At 53.7% G+C, this 14628-nt stretch overlaps 6 protein-coding genes across 6 annotated transcripts; 1 reads left to right on the top strand and 5 right to left on the bottom strand.

The window, feature by feature from the left end:
- Nucleotides 1-176: 176 nt before the first annotated feature.
- On the bottom strand, nt 177-2407 carry BJX68DRAFT_116847 (flavin-containing monooxygenase). The gene is made up of 7 exons (XM_071036030.1): nt 2119-2407; nt 1670-2071; nt 1275-1603; nt 875-1215; nt 669-816; nt 511-615; nt 177-427 (listed from the first exon to the last, which is right to left on the bottom strand). The coding sequence occupies exons 1-7, from the start codon at nt 2294-2296 to the stop codon at nt 287-289; spliced, it is 1644 nt and encodes a 547-aa protein (XP_070904490.1). The 5' UTR covers nt 2297-2407; the 3' UTR covers nt 177-286.
- Nucleotides 2408-3596: 1189 nt separating this feature from the next.
- BJX68DRAFT_226448 (uncharacterized protein) lies at nt 3597-5423 on the top strand. Its single transcript, XM_071038512.1, has 7 exons — nt 3597-3619; nt 3680-3826; nt 3897-4045; nt 4104-4387; nt 4469-4753; nt 4811-4921; nt 5011-5423. Exons 2-7 carry the CDS (start codon nt 3699-3701, stop codon nt 5341-5343), a joined length of 1290 nt encoding a protein of 429 aa, XP_070904489.1. The 5' UTR covers nt 3597-3619; nt 3680-3698; the 3' UTR covers nt 5344-5423.
- Nucleotides 5376-8187, bottom strand: BJX68DRAFT_116771 (putative C6 transcription factor). The gene is made up of 6 exons (XM_071036027.1): nt 7610-8187; nt 6949-7533; nt 6742-6893; nt 6523-6690; nt 6105-6452; nt 5376-6051 (listed from the first exon to the last, which is right to left on the bottom strand). Exons 1-6 carry the CDS (start codon nt 7736-7738, stop codon nt 5562-5564), a joined length of 1872 nt encoding a protein of 623 aa, XP_070904488.1. The 5' UTR covers nt 7739-8187; the 3' UTR covers nt 5376-5561.
- A 1-nt stretch (nt 8188) lies between these two features.
- On the bottom strand, nt 8189-10473 carry BJX68DRAFT_116759 (NCS2 family permease). The gene is made up of 4 exons (XM_071036026.1): nt 10249-10473; nt 9237-10160; nt 9080-9184; nt 8189-9027 (listed from the first exon to the last, which is right to left on the bottom strand). The coding sequence occupies exons 1-4, from the start codon at nt 10336-10338 to the stop codon at nt 8386-8388; spliced, it is 1761 nt and encodes a 586-aa protein (XP_070904487.1). The 5' UTR covers nt 10339-10473; the 3' UTR covers nt 8189-8385.
- Nucleotides 10474-10515: 42 nt separating this feature from the next.
- On the bottom strand, nt 10516-11134 carry BJX68DRAFT_116685 (uncharacterized protein). Its single transcript, XM_071036025.1, has one exon. The coding sequence runs from the start codon at nt 11007-11009 to the stop codon at nt 10674-10676; it is 336 nt and encodes a 111-aa protein (XP_070904486.1). The 5' UTR covers nt 11010-11134; the 3' UTR covers nt 10516-10673.
- Nucleotides 11135-13071: 1937 nt separating this feature from the next.
- BJX68DRAFT_252418 (sugar porter family MFS transporter) lies at nt 13072-14619 on the bottom strand (the record flags this gene model as incomplete). Its single annotated transcript, XM_071042567.1, has 2 exons — nt 13072-13220; nt 13251-14619. 2 exons carry the CDS (start codon nt 14617-14619, stop codon nt 13072-13074), a joined length of 1518 nt encoding a protein of 505 aa, XP_070904485.1.
- Between the last annotated feature and the right edge of the window lie 9 nt (nt 14620-14628).

Genomic DNA, 14628 nt, shown 5'->3' with positions numbered 1-14628 from the left:
TTTTGGGAGTACTGTGGTACCAGAAAGTGCATTGGCAGAGTTAGGCCGCTGTTGGCTGGCTGGTTGATCGATCTTAGGTGGTTCAATGCAGAAATATATCGTTGTACGCCCCCCGTTTCAGTCCGTAGCCCACTGCCATTGCATGCTGCGATTCGCACTCGCAGAATATATAGCTGAGAATAAGTTATATGTTTTATGCTCTAGAGCCATTAGCACATTATATACTGATTGCAAAATAATACAAAATCCTTAGGAGACCCCAAAAATACACTCCGTATCAGCACACTCACAGCCCAACCCTCCGCCGCAGCAAAACCGCGACGCCCCTTAGCCAGGCTGCATTGAGCGAAGCCGACCCGGCACCGACGAAGAGAATCAAAGCCAAGATGAATTTCCTCCAGCTCCGAGTTGCTGGTTTTTTGACCCACTGCGATTGGGCGTTAGCCATTGCGCCTCAATGACATTATATCGTGTCAGTGAAACCAAAGGGGGATCGAGGAGGAGACAAACCTTGATATCCCAATCCTTCCACACGGGGAACAAGCTCCTGTACCAGAAATGTGACTGTGCCCACGGGTATGCCATTGCGTTCCATTCTTTGCCGTTGACGTACCACTAGACGTGGTTAGAACTGAACTAGTCAGGTGAGGAAGGAAGAGGAGAATTACCGAGTTACAACCCGAATGCCAGACGGTATCCTTAAGCGCGGACTGGACATTTTGGATGTATGTGTCTTCGGCCTCGAGCTTGACTTCGACGGAGGACGCAGATCCGTCGAGCACCGGTTTCAGGACTCGAAGAGCGTAGTTTACGGAGCTATAGAAAGGAATCAGCAACTAACCATTTGCAAGCGCAATTAGTCGTAGTGACATACTTTTCTGAAGCCATAATAGCCGACGTATGTCCAGTAACCGTGTTCGGACCGAGCAGCATGAAGAAATTCGGGAACCGGTTCATTGCAGATGTGTTATATGCCCCCGGACCATCCTGTCGACTCCAATGTTCCTCGACTGTTGTGTCGTTTCGACCGTGGACCGTGAGCCCCGGTAAGAAACGAGTCGTGTCGAAGCCGGTTGCGAGGACGATGACATCGGCGGGGATGAGGCCATCGGAGGTTTTGACACCTTCGGGGACGATTTCGAGGATCTTGGCGTCTGTGAGGAAGGTTTTGGGGTCGTGTAGAGCGGCGAGGTAGCCGCAGTCGAAGATTCGGCGCTATAGATAGACCTGTTAGTCCATCATATATTGATGGGTAGGTGTTAAAGAATTCACACCTTGCAGCCGACTTCAAAGTCCGGGATTAAAATGTCATGATACTTGGCCGGGGCTGTTTTCCGCATGTAGGCTTCGATTTGCTTGCGCCGCTTTTGTCGGTATTTGGCGGCATTCTTGGTCATAGGGAACAGTTGCCAGTCCTCCTCGGCTCCTAGATAGATCGCAAAGCGGTGCAGCTGCTGCAAGAACGGGATGTTCTGGAAGGCCCGTAGCATGCCCGGGGTGTACTTGAGGTTTGCTGATCGGACGACCCAGTGCTGGCTGCGAATGATTTGGGTTACTGAGGCGGCGCTGTCGACGATTGCGGGTACAATCTGAGCAGCGGTGCCTGGTCACTTGTTGTTAGTGCTCGCTCGTGTGCTGTACTTGGGAAGATCATATTTGGGTGACAAACATCCATTCCCAACAACCACGACCCTCTTCCCCTCTAGACTGACATCGTGGTTCCATCGCGCCGAGTGAAAGATCGAGCCGTTAAATGTTGATGCACCCGGGATATCGCACGGCCGAGGTTCAACCAAGACCCCCGTAGCCCCAAACAGAATCTGACACTCGTGGTAGAAGATCTCATCCGTATCAATATTGCGCAGCACCATGAGCCATCGCGACGCATCCTCTCGCCAGTAGCACTCCTTCACCTCTGTCCGAAACGTCATCTTCTGACGCAGCCCATATGTATCCGCCACTTCGCGCTGGTAGGCCTTGATCTCATCGTGTGACGGCATGAGCTTGGTCCATTTCGGGTTCTGCGCGAAGGAGTAACTATATAGAGCGCTAGGGACATCGCATGCGCAGCCTAGAGATGTCAGCGTGGGCAACTGAAGAATCAACAGTGCCTCATACCAGGGTACGTGTTGATGTGCCATGTCCCTCCGCAGTCATCATGCCGCTCGAAGAACCGGATGTCGTCCAGACTATACCATCGTTTCAGGGTAGCTCCTAGAGCGATCGCACTAATGCCTGCGCCAACACAAGCGATCTGGCTGTAGGACGGGATTGACTTGGGCGCTTTTTGCGACATCGTTTATGAGCGACTATTGTAAGCTCATGTGCAGAGAGTCCCCTTCTGCTTCTTTTATCGCTCCCCATAGCTCGTCCCGCAAAAAGAAATGCGCCCCTTCCCCGCACGGGGTTCGGCCGCCATGATCTGATTGTGTAGATCTACCGAGGTTGCCGGGGTAGAAAAGGGGGGAGTCTCTGCTTCGAAGGAACCCATGTGGTGGATCTTCTCTCGCAAGCGTATCTCAACTTGGCTTGTGGGCTGCTGAATCATCTTGCGATGGGCGTGCCAGTATGTCACGACTCCATTCAAGTGTAGGATCAAGCATACGCCGTAGTAAGAGTAGTCCGCGCTGATTCTCAACTGGGTTAGATACGCTTACGCGCTGCCGAACCCCGCACTCACGAATCAGGGGATCTCGGGGACGGGGCGAGATGGCGACCCTGACGAGGAAGCTGTTCGGCGTCATCCATTAGTATCGTCACTTGGTGTAAAGTAATGATAGATTCGTTGCCTTTCGAATCGAATCTGATCTCGCAGCATGGTGAGGTCATGGATCGTGCTTTGGATGACTGCCTAATGCCCATGTCGCCCAGCACAGCCTCAATCGCTTCACCCATTAATCCCGAAGGCAAGTGACCGCAGCAAAGCCATTGTCAGACAGGAGATGTTTGCGTTAAAATCCCTGCTCTGAGTTCTCAAGTTCTCGACGCGCCCGGGTGTTGAGTTTGACACATCACCGATCAGCGGTCGCAAGTTGTGCAGGCGCAGTGGCAGCCTCCTCGCAGAATCACACCAGAGACCACATCAGCTATGTCGGATCGGCCTCCCTGCACATTGCCGCTGTTCCTCAGAGAATGAACTCTGAGATGCAATCGACTTCGATAAATGCCGCCCGACCGATGAACATCATCTCTCATGAGATCACCCATTCCCCCCTGATCGATGCTTGCTCACCCCATGAAACACACTTGCGGCATCGTGCATCGCAAGCCCAGCCAGAGCAGCTCTCCGCCAATCGTCTCCCTGAAGGCTGCAAGTTAGCGCCGAGCTTGCGGCTCCCACAGCGTCCAGGAAAATGGAGGACCAAAAAAAGAAAAGAATAAAGAGCTGAAGAGGCCCAGCCTCATTGTCTTGCGGTGAAGATATAACTCACACCATACCCGCGTCGCCCTCGTGGCATGTCGCTCGCTCCACAAAATCAACCTCTCTTTTGCCGGGGAAATATATACTATTCCACACTCTTGATTTGAGTTTATATATATATTGCGACCGCCACGATGGGTAAAGCCCCGAAACCACCTGCGCTGCCGCAAGAGGTGATCCAGATTTTCGAGGAGAGTGGTACGTTCGGGAGCACCCTTAATCCACTTCGCAGAGTCTAACGACCGAAACCTTTGGTAGAACCGAACCAGTGGCAGAAATGCGGATGGGATTTGGATATTCTGGAGGTGAGTTGGCTGAATGGTCACACCGAGTTGGAGTTCCGATCGCGAAGTTAACCGTCCGGTCCTTTCCACTGCAGGACAAGCCGACCACCAATATTATCGTGTACGCACCGACCGTGACCTATTCTAGTTCGTCTAGTTCGGCGACATTCTAATTAACGCAATCCTCACAGTCTCGCGACCGGCCAATTCCATGAGCTGCCCGATTATAAGCGGTACAAGTTCCGATTCCAGGAAGAGTTCTGGCAGGTGATGGACGGGGACATCAACGGGTCCTTCCACTGCGAGTATGCGGTCACCGACGGCCGCGTCTCACCGAAAGGTTCGCGCTCGCCTTGCACCCAGCGGCGGTAATCAGTTCGCTCTAACATAACCGTCAGTATCGTGGTCATGCTTCAAGATCAAGCAGGTTCAAGCCGCGGACCAATACGACTGGATCCAGCCGACCGTCCACGTTGACTGGGATCCAGCGACGGGCCGACAGGTCGTTTATGTCTTTGGCCTGCCACCGACAGTGTACCGTATCCTCCTCAAGAAGATCCCCAGCCCCGACGATCGGCAACGAAATCCGTTCTGCTGGCACGCTGCCTTTGCGAGGCTTGTTCTCGAGCTGTACGACGGGGCGTTCTGGATGTTGAGGGATCTGGTGCGCAGCCATGAGAAGGTATGTAAACACCCGCAACGTCAACGCCTTTAAGCCATAGTTGGTCTCTTCCGTGGAACTGACATTACGCCCGGTGAGTAGGCCCGATCCGACGAGAGGCACAAACCAAAGGACTTCCCGCTCCTCCACGACATCGCACGGCACCTATTCCATTACAACGAGACGATCGAGGTCGCAGAACACACGCTGAGGGCGCTGACCGAGGAGCAGATGCACTGGCGGAGGGAAGACAGCGAGTCTGTGCAGCTGAATCTCGATACCTGGATCAAGACGCTTCAGGACATAAAGCGAGAGGAGAAGCGAGCGCACTCGCTGAAGACGCGGTCGAAATCGCTGAACGATAGGCACCAGAACGAGATCAACTTGGTGCGTCTCTCGCCGGAAGTTAAGATGAATTGAGGCGATGGGCTAATAATCGCGCAGGCATTCAATCTCGTCTCGCAAAGCTTCGGTCGCGACGCGCGGACGGACAGTAACATGATGAAGACCGTCGCGGTGGTGAGTATGGTCTATCTGCCGGGGACGTTTGTGTCCGTAAGTTCTCTCTGAGTGTTCCCTCGAGCATCATCGCGTGTGAGATAAATCTGCTCAAACGGCAATACTGACCTATCCACCCCCCGCAGGGCCTCTTCGGCACAAATTTCTTCAGCTTCCAGGCCGACCCGCCGAATACATGGATCACGTCGGACAAGTTCTGGATTTACTGGCTTGTCACGATACCACTGACGCTGCTCACGGTGCTTGTCTGGGCCGTTTGGCACTGGCGGGAGGTATACCCGCGGTGGTACAAGAGGGCGATTCATGGCAAGCCGAAACCTTCGGATGATGAAGATGTTGCGAAGGAGTCGCACGGTGCGAATAATCAGTTCAGGGAGAAAACGGAGTCGTTCTTGAGTATGCAGAGAGTCGCAACGGCCCTCGGGCTCAGGCCGGTACAGCGGCAGGAGACGGTGTAACGCAAGCACCGTCGCGAGATGTTCTTGGTATATGACGACATGATTTGAACGAATGTAAATGATTGATATGAGAAACGAACAATGAGGCTATGCTATCTAACTACAACATACAATCCATAACTATTTCCCCTTGTACCGAGCCTGGAAACACAACCAACCACAAAACTCCAGATATATGCGACTTAATCATAACAATGGTGTAATCGTCAAGCGTATCATCAAATTGTGGGCGCCTCGGGGGTCTCAGACTTTACGGGAGTGCTTTTCTCCGAGAGCTGATCGAGATCCATGAAGATGGGACCCGACTCTGGTGGTAGAGTTATGCCTCTCTCGCGGGCTGTATTCTGAAGAGAGCGGAATACTGCTCTGGGACATTCCCATCGCCGCGAAAACGCCCCGGCGGCCACTGTCAATGAAATGAAGGCGTCCCGGTTGGCGGGCTCGTCCAGAACTTCTAGCAATACGAAGAGAGCGCCCATGATACATGGAGCGTTGGCACCGGGCATGCGATCGAACCCCCAGCTGGAGCGGTGGACAACGACTAATTGAGCAATCTTGCGAGCTGACAGAAGACAAGCTTCCCAAGCTTGCTGGGGGGTAATAAACGGGATCCGCGGCTCAGGGCTCCAGGCTGAACCTGTACTTGCGTATGCAGGCCGAGTTCTGAGAAAGCCGTATATTGCGATCATAACATTGTGATAGTGCATACTAGAAAGATCAGCCACTGACTCGTAAACATTTCGAGGCCAGACACAACTTACTGTAGGGAGAGCACATGGGGAACATCACGCTTGCTCTCTATCAAGCAGTTGGGTAGGCGGCCAGGCCATGCACTGAGAGCTTGCAAAGCCTCTATCTTCCCGTTGTCGAGTTCGATGTGACCTACAGACGACTCGCTGTGCGGGAACAAGAATGCGACCAGACTGTATGCTATTCCGTTGAGATTCGATAGGGCGTTGGATAAACAATTTGTATGTCCGGCTACACCTTTGGATGGATTCGGGTATGAGGACCATATGTCTTGGTCGCTTTGATGGTCAACCGGGAGAGGGATGTGCTGCATTGGTGGCTTGAGTATTGGCACTTTCTTAAGAAACAGACCATTGATCCTGATGGGTAGTCAGTATAAACAAGAAGGACGGACTGTACGATCATGCGCTGTTCAATGATGTGGCTTACAAGGAAAGATGGAATAACCCCCATTTCGTGTGATTGACTACCTGCAGCATGCGCGTGGAGTCTGGGTCTGAGGTATTATTAGAGGCGGTTTGCGAGAGCTCCTGGAGGGAGTAGGCAAGCTGTCCACGGCTGATCCACCCGAGTCGGTCTTTACCAGTAACGCAGGCGCTGAACTGGTTAGCCTGTTGTAATGACAACTGTGGGCAGGTTATGGCTTACTTCAACCACAAGACTCCCAGTCCCTGAACCGTTTGTAAACAAATGCGCCCCTCCTCTTTGTGGAGTAATCGCTTCGCCTCGTCGTACAATAGCGATCGCTGCGTGACCAGCAGTTCATCGGGGAGTTCGTAGGCTGCGTAATCGGCATAGGCCTAAACGCAACCGTTAATGACCATAGTTGACATACCACGATAGGCAATCACATACGCATGCATCGGCCAGTATGACATTCACCAGGAACGGAGAGCAGTACGGCGCGGAAAGGGAGCCCGACTTCATATCGCGGATGAACAAATCCCGGTCAATCCAATTGCAAGTTGGATGAATCCATGTAAACCACAGAGTTATCAATCGAGAAACGAGGTCGTCATCTGTAATGACCGAGGTCCAGGGTCGCGCAGGAACGGAGAAACGAGGGATATCGACGGGCTGTGGGGTACCAAGCATGCGCCGCTTCGGACTCGGTTCGAGCAGATCGTACTGTCGGATGTCCCGGAAGAGGTCAGCAAGATCAGAGGCTTGCGACAGTTCCGACCGTGGCAGCTGGTGTTCAATATAAAAGCGAATCTCGGACAAGGAGGCATGGCTTCGGATAAGGTTCAACAGGGGTACGATGCGACGGTTGTCGCCGTCGCGTATGATCTCGAGAAGGCGGAGAAAGACATCCTCTTTGTCTTCCAGATGGTCGATCTTGCGCTTCAGCGGACCGCGGCGACGTTTATCGGCGGATTCATCAAGGTTGCATTCGAGACGGCTCTTGACGCAGTTGGCGCAGGGAGGTGCTCCGGTACACTAGCGACCGGGGTGTGGTTAGCGGAGATTCCAGAGCGAGAGAGCGATATCTGGGCAGTCTCAAAGAGTGACTTACCTTCAGCTTGCGAGTCTTGCAAGCCAAGCACGCGGTGCCGACGTTCTTTCTGCGTTTCTGGGAGTCATTATTGGCGGCAGTGTCAGAAGCCACAGGGGCAATACGGCGGGATTTCGGGTTGGGCATCATGCTGTGTCCATGCTTGAGAGGGAAACAAGGTCAACGAAGAGGCGAAGCTGTCGAGTATTATGCGACGCCCAGCAGAGCGGTACCGACCCAGAAACCTGGGAGGTCAGGAAACTTTGAAAGGAATGAGGAGTGAGTGATCGTCCTCCAGGTGAGGGATGTGAGGAACTGGCAGTGTGGCCAATCACACCATGCGACCCGGAATCTGCAGTGGCACGAGTTCCTGACAACGCTGAGCCAGAGATAAGCCTTGACTCTTGAAATCCTCGAGATCACTCTTCCTCACGATGAGTGGTACTTCACTCGTCTTTCTCCGAGATAAAATTGAGACTACTTGGGATTATTATCCAAGTTCGCTGTGCACGTCGGTAACAAGGGACTCGCAACGAATGCCGACTCTCCGCTTCAGCCACTCTTCCACGCGCGTCGGAACCCATTTCCTGCCCTGCTATCTGACCTCGCTTAGGTAAGCAATGTTTGGCGCAAGTTGATTGGCGGAATCGTGCTCCGACAGAAATAATCTTCAGAATTGAATTCAATGGCGCTATTGGCACCAACCAAAAAAAATACAAGCTCTCGCTTAACAAATAAGGTACGATATGAAATCCTCCGAATAACACTCAGCAAATATATACAATGCCCTACTCTAACTAGTGTCTACCCGAATCCTGCTCAGCGACCTTCTCCTGCGACGTCGGCAGTTTCTCCGCAACGCGGTCCTCAGAAGAGATCGACTCCTGCGGCATCACTCCAAAGTCCAGATCCTGCTCAGCTTCCGGGCGCCAGAAGTCCTTCTTGCCGTGGGCAACACGCACGAGCCAAGGCGGGAAGAATCCTCCAGGGATCTTCCAGGTCCAAGCGTCGTGATCCTGGTCGCGGTTCGGAGGAACGATGCGGCCACCGCTGGCCTTGTCAATCACCCACACTCCAGTGTTGATGAGGATGTAGCTGAGGATACCGGCAATCAGGCCGTCGGCGATACTGTAGGTGAATGGCATCATGGCGATGGTCAAGAAAGCCGGAATGGCGTCGCCGAGATACCGCCAGTTGATCTCGAGGGTGGCGTTCATCATCATCGAGCCGACGATGACAAGTGTGCTGCCAGTCGCCCATGGTGGGATCGAGGCGAAAATTGGTGCGAAGAAGACCGCGATGAAGAAGCAAAGGCCGGTCACGCAGGAAGTCAATCCAGTCTTGCCGCCTTCAGAGATACCTGCACCACTCTCCACGAATGCCGTGACAGGTGGGGAGCCAAACAGAGAACCAATCGAGATACTGATAGCGTCGACCATCTGTTGCGCATTCATTAGCAACGTACGGACACATAATCTTGGCTGAACTTACATAAGCCATGGCACTGCCTTCGAAATCCTGAGTGCGCTCGTCCATCGCACCAGCGAACTTGGCCATCGAATACAGCGTACCTGTAGCGTCGAGAATATCGACATACTATGTCTCAAATTAGCGACCGAATCTGCGGATAGACGACGCCAAAACGTACCAGGAATGTGATCAGGGCCAGACCAAACTGTCCTCCGTGGCTCCCAATATTCCAGTCCTGAGCCAGAAGGGTGTGCTTGATCGGATGGAAAGTAACCACTTTCTTGAAGAAGTCGAACATATCGTCACCAGCCGCAGTGTGCGGGAAATAGGTGACGGCGGTTGTGCGCGGCCAAGAGATGATGGAAACCAGGAGGATACCGGCAATAACTGCGCCCTTGACGCGGTACAACATAAGGAACACGGTGAAGAAGCCACCGCAGAAGATGCCAATCCACATAGCTGGGTTTCGCATCTTGCCATAGCTAGGGCACAAACCATCCTCAGCCTCGTCGATCAAGCTCTGGATGCAACCTGCCAGCTGGATGGGGGTGTCCTGTGCGCCCTGAATGACACCAAGTCCAGCGCTGTAGCTGAGACCGATCAACGTCAAGTACAATCCAATACCGGCACCAGTAGCAAGCTTGATAGACGCCGGAATCGCGCGAGCGAGCCACTGACGGATACCGAGGAGGGTTAGACCGAGGAAGATCCAGCCCTCGACGAAAACTGCAGTTACCGCGGTGCTGTAAGGAATCAATCCGCCACCGTTATGACCAACCACAGTGTAGGCGAAGTATGCGTTGAGGCCCATTCCAGGCGCAAGGGCGACAGGCAGGTTGGCAAGAAGACCAAGGAAGAAAGTTGCGATAGCGGCGATAGCGGCAGTCGCGGTCACGATATCACGGTTGACTTCTTGCTTGCAAATGGCGTACTCGGTGTTGGTATTGCAGTTGTCAAAAACACCCTCCGGAGGGCAAACACAGGTTCCTCCAGTATCGCTAGTGATGTTCGCGTTCACGGAGATAATATAGGCCATCGCGAAGAAAGTGGCGAGGCCGGCACGGATCTCGGTGAAAAAGTAAGAGCCTTTGCGCTCTTTGGGCTATAGCAAAATCAGTGAGAAACCTTTCGAACTGATCCGAAAGACAATGCTGCACTCAGTGCGCAACAGCGACAGTTTTCGAACGTACGTGATTCGAACCCTCGAGGCGAAACCAGCGACCGACTGGGCTACGAGCCACAGTGCGGTTGACACGGCCAATCCACTCGGAGTTGCCCATGGCGTCGAAGACTGAACAAGAAGATCGAAGACGACCACTTGGTGGGAGTTGTTTTATGCAAGAATTTCGGCGAAGAGAAGCGACATTCCAGAAGACTCACACGACCGGCACGTTGGAGATTTTATTTCTGACGCGACTGGGGCAAAAAACCTTCAAAATCGTTATCTCTGCGACCCTCAGTGGATACCGGCGCGATAGGCCACGAGCGAAGGAGCTGCCGAAGCGACCACGGAACCGCACGATGGCTGGAGCCCGCCTGCGAGTCAGGTTGCACGTCTTACGCGAGCGACGCTCCTGGCGGATCTCCCCGAGAAAACGTATCTGGCCGCCCCTTATCAGTGGACAAATCGCGTTACGGAGGCAAAATCTTCCTCAATTCTGACAACATGTCGACGATCTAGGACTTTGGGAGCTGAACAATTGCCACCAGCAGGAACAGCTTCGTGCCTATCTACGTTTTCTGTTCGAATACACGCAGCTGCGCCGCGAACCGGCTCTTCCGGCGTAGGGCGGGGCCCCACGCGATGAACGCCAAAGGGATCGGAATCAGGATCGCAGAAAGACAACCTAGCAACGTGCCCGACCATTGCACACCGAGGTTGACAAACGGAGGGGAAGCATGCTCCCCCGCTGACCGTAGGATGGTGTTGACGGCGAATACCGACGCGCATTGTTCGCAAGCTTATCAGCTCGTGCTATAATCTCCGGGCCAAGCCAGATTCATCGCTAGCTCAAACTTACAATTGCAGATACGAGTCAATCAGGTAGATGAAACAGTTTCAGGAAGATGGAAGAGGTCGCAGACCCTACCAGTACCCCAGACGCAGTGGGGGGCCATTCAATGGATCTCCTCTGTAAACCCTGTCCAGCCGTACCCGAGGCATTTGTTAGCTCACAGATCGATCTATCACCAGCATCAGCTATCGGCGATGATATCGAGAGATATGATCCCAGATGAGTCCGATTGTGAAGACGACCCCGCCCACGATCGTCGGCGGCAATCTCCATTCAGGAACCGGAATGCCCCCATTCGCTGCCAGCAGCTTCTTGGTGTATGACAACTGGCTCAGCAGCGTGTATATCCCCACTAGGAGCTCGCCGATGATCAGCCTGATGAACGGTAGGCTCCCGACGCCAAGGTCCATGCCATGGAATCCTTGGAACACCACGGGGTAGGCCGTCGGCGGCGTACATCAGTCCGTGGATGAAGGCCATGTACACTGTCACGAGGAAGACTATGGGCCTGTGAAGAACATGCGGAAGAGCCAGCTAAAGTTCACCATCACTGGGTCTCTGAAGTGTACCACGACCTCGTCTTGCTTTGCATGCACGCCTCGGCTCCTTCTCTGCCGGCGCAGCGTCGCTGCCATTACCACCATATCATTTGTGCATGTGTCTCCCTGAAGAACAGCACGAGTGAGTCTGCTCCTTCATCAACCGCTATCCTATACAGCTCAGGACAATAAAACGTCCTGTTAATGGCGAGGCAAATTGTCTCACTAACACCGCCATCGCGGGACACCCAACCGCGACCCCGGCTTGCCGGTTACTTTATACATCCGCGAACGCCGCGAACATGCCAGCGCAAAAGCGAGTCAGCATCATTGTTTGAACATCTTTCGCTGGTGCTGTTGCGATCGTGAAGATACTGTATCCGAAAATACCGGCCGTGATGAGCGATCGCCGACCAGACAGCTCCGGCGCAGGAGCGCAGAATGCCAGGCCAGCTGCAGCCTAGTACATACAAGTTGACCCTAGCGTGACATCTCGCTGCTTATACCGGACTGCTCAGTCACAGCACCAACAGCGGCGGAGGAGATTGCACTCGCAAACGATGAGACAAAGTGACGTACGCAAGGACAAGAGATAACCTGACCCTATCGATATCATCAGCCCATGCTTACGATATGTCCGCTCAGACCACCATCTTATCTCATCCCGAATTCTCTATTGAAAACAAACCAAACCAAGGAATTCAGAAGTAATGAAGGACCTACTTCTTCGCCTTCGGCCAATTATGCGGATGCAACTGATCCTCAACACCCGTATAACCTCAACAACATATTTCTCCGGATCCGGTAACGCAGGCTGATAATCTTTTCCTATATCAAAGGGTATCTATTCATTCATCGGAGCAGGGCTAGCTTTTCCACCGACTGTCCAGCGCTGTGTTGGGCGAAAGGACTCGACACACGCAAGCTCGGCGTTTGTCTGGCGTCGGCTGAGGGTTGCGTTTGTGGTTGTCCGGATGGGTTCGTAGTTTCGGGGTGAGGCGGCCGGGGTGTCCTCGGAGGAGGTGGTCGAGGAGGTTCTAGACACTTTGTTGGGGGTCGATGGGACTAAGTTGAATGTCCCATTCCGGGCTGTTCAGTGTTCTTGAGCTGGAAAGCGAAGGAGGTGTCGAGAGGCAGGTCTAGATGTGGTCATTGAATCAGTGATCTTTGGTTACCATCGATCGAACGCCGAAATAGCGACCAAGTTTTATAGATCTGGAAACGGTTTTGAGTCTCGATGTTTTCTTCTTTGCCCTTAATATGTCCGGTACGTTATAGTCATTTATCCAACCTCTGCAATGGGCTCCATCCCTAACTGACTAACGAATCAACATAGCTCGCTCGACTGCCTGCCTGGAATCACATTGGCACTCATTTCTCGAACGCAATCTCGATCGATCATCTTACTTGCCTATATTATCACCCAACTGACATCTCTCGTTTCCGCGTTCTTCCTTTTCTATATGTTCTCTACATGATCAGCGCCCTCGCCCTCTACAGCCTTGACCCCCAAAGTCCCCGAGACAAACCCCTTGCCATCCCCACCGCCAATAACCTGCGCCTCAAGGAGCACCTGCTTCCGCGCCTGTTTCAAATTCACTCCGGCGCCTCTCCCGTCAAACTGCACCTCAAACACACGATCAATCTGCTCCAGCGACAACCCCGCGGTCTCGACATAGCAAAACCACAACACAGGCAAGAACGCCAGATTGAACACGCCAAACATGAGATAAAACCTCCACCCCAGATTGTCAATCCCCAGCGGCGTGACTAGCACGATCACATACACAAACGTCCAGTTCACGGCGGTCGACACTGACGTGCCCAGGTTCCTCATCGCCTGGCTGTTGATCTCCGCTGGGTACAGCCAGGGGATGCTGAGGAAGGAGATGCCAAAGAAGAAGTTGTACACGAAGATGAAGACCACGGCGAAGATGGACATGTTGTATGTGCCGATTTTGATGCCCGCTGCGATTAGGAAGAAAGCGATGCCTTGGCCAGCGGCACCCGCGACAAGGAGAGCCTTGCGGCCAAGTGAGTCGATGGCGAGCATCGAGGCTGTTGCCCAGAGGGTTAGGGCATGCGAGTAGACGGCAGAAAGAATGAGGGCAAGGCGGTCAGAAAGACCAACGCTTCGAGTTAAAACGATGGGGAGATAATTGGCGATAATGTTGACGCCACAGAGCTGCTGCATAAAGGCGAGTCCAGCCCCCAGGGCGATGCGGCGGAGGGTTTGGGTGCGGTCTTCGTTGGTGCGGCGGAGGAGGTTGGCCGTTGCCGCTGTTTCAGCCTCGCGTTCGTGGATCACGGTTGCGGAGAGGATGTTCAGGGCGGTGAGGACGGCCGGGTCGTTGGTGTCTGCGGACATCATCCGGGCGAGGATATGTTGCGCTTCGTCGAGGCGGCCGCGCAGGACAAGCCAGCGCGGGGACTCGGGCATGATGAGGACAAGGCAGAAGGTGACGATTGCCCAGAAGGACTGAAAGGCCAACGGGAACCGCCACGAGACGGAGTTATCGTGCAGGAACGTGAAGCCATAGTTCATCCAGCTCGTCACTGCGATTCCAGTGATATTCAGCACGAGCTCCATGATGACTAGTCGGCCGCGATGATGCTGCTTGCAGGTCTCGACCTGCCACATGGGGATGGCAGTCGTGTTCAGACCAGTCCCGACACCCCCGACAATCCGGCCGATGATCATATGAGCGAGTGTACTCGCCGAGGCTTGCAGTGCTCCGCCGATGGTGAGGAAGATGGATCCGAGCATGATGGCCTTGCGGCGGCCGATCTTGTCGCCGATGAAGCGGGAGAAGATGGCGCCGAAGATGGCACCGAGGTAGTAGGTCGACGTGATCTGCGCCTGGATGGTCGAGTCTGGGTTGTTGAAGGTCTTCAGGAAGTTCTTGTCGTTGAGGATGCCGCCGAAAACGCCCTGGTCATAGCCGAAGAGGAAAAAGCCGGACCCGCAGGCCACGGTGATGCCCCAGGTGATGGCTCTGCCCTGCATCTGCGTGGC

Source organism: Aspergillus pseudodeflectus (assembly GCF_044049435.1).
Source record: "Aspergillus pseudodeflectus strain CBS 756.74 chromosome Unknown BJX68scaffold_3, whole genome shotgun sequence".
Taxonomy (NCBI): domain Eukaryota; kingdom Fungi; phylum Ascomycota; class Eurotiomycetes; order Eurotiales; family Aspergillaceae; genus Aspergillus; species Aspergillus pseudodeflectus.
This window is presented reverse-complemented; position numbering and strand designations above follow the sequence as displayed.

Excerpts from the sequence above, each read along its gene's own strand:
- BJX68DRAFT_116685 (XM_071036025.1), bottom strand. The coding sequence starts at position 11,009 with ATGCGCGTCGGTATTCGCCGTCAACACCATCCTACGGTCAGCGGGGGA.
- BJX68DRAFT_116847 (XM_071036030.1), bottom strand. The coding sequence starts at position 2,296 with ATGTCGCAAAAAGCGCCCAAGTCAATCCCGTCCTACAGCCAGATCGCT. Across the intron at positions 2,072-2,118 it reads GCACATCAACACGTACCCTG|GCTGCGCATGCGATGTCCCT; the intron begins GTATGAGGCACT and ends TGACATCTCTAG. Across the intron at positions 1,604-1,669 it reads CGTGGTTGTTGGGAATGGAT|GCACCGCTGCTCAGATTGTA; the intron begins GTTTGTCACCCA and ends ACAAGTGACCAG.
- BJX68DRAFT_116771 (XM_071036027.1), bottom strand. The coding sequence starts at position 7,738 with ATGATGCCCAACCCGAAATCCCGCCGTATTGCCCCTGTGGCTTCTGAC. Across the intron at positions 7,534-7,609 it reads GCAAGACTCGCAAGCTGAAG|TGTACCGGAGCACCTCCCTG; the intron begins GTAAGTCACTCT and ends CCCGGTCGCTAG. Across the intron at positions 6,052-6,104 it reads CCCCATGTGCTCTCCCTACA|TATGCACTATCACAATGTTA; the intron begins GTAAGTTGTGTC and ends TGATCTTTCTAG.
- BJX68DRAFT_226448 (XM_071038512.1), top strand. The coding sequence starts at position 3,699 with ATGCGGATGGGATTTGGATATTCTGGAGGTGAGTTGGCTGAATGGTCA. Across the intron at positions 4,046-4,103 it reads CGGCCGCGTCTCACCGAAAG|TATCGTGGTCATGCTTCAAG; the intron begins GTTCGCGCTCGC and ends CATAACCGTCAG. Across the intron at positions 4,754-4,810 it reads ACCAGAACGAGATCAACTTG|GCATTCAATCTCGTCTCGCA; the intron begins GTGCGTCTCTCG and ends ATAATCGCGCAG.
- BJX68DRAFT_116759 (XM_071036026.1), bottom strand. The coding sequence starts at position 10,338 with ATGGGCAACTCCGAGTGGATTGGCCGTGTCAACCGCACTGTGGCTCGT. Across the intron at positions 10,161-10,248 it reads GCCTCGAGGGTTCGAATCAC|CCCAAAGAGCGCAAAGGCTC; the intron begins GTACGTTCGAAA and ends ATTTTGCTATAG. Across the intron at positions 9,028-9,079 it reads AAGGCAGTGCCATGGCTTAT|ATGGTCGACGCTATCAGTAT; the intron begins GTAAGTTCAGCC and ends AATGCGCAACAG.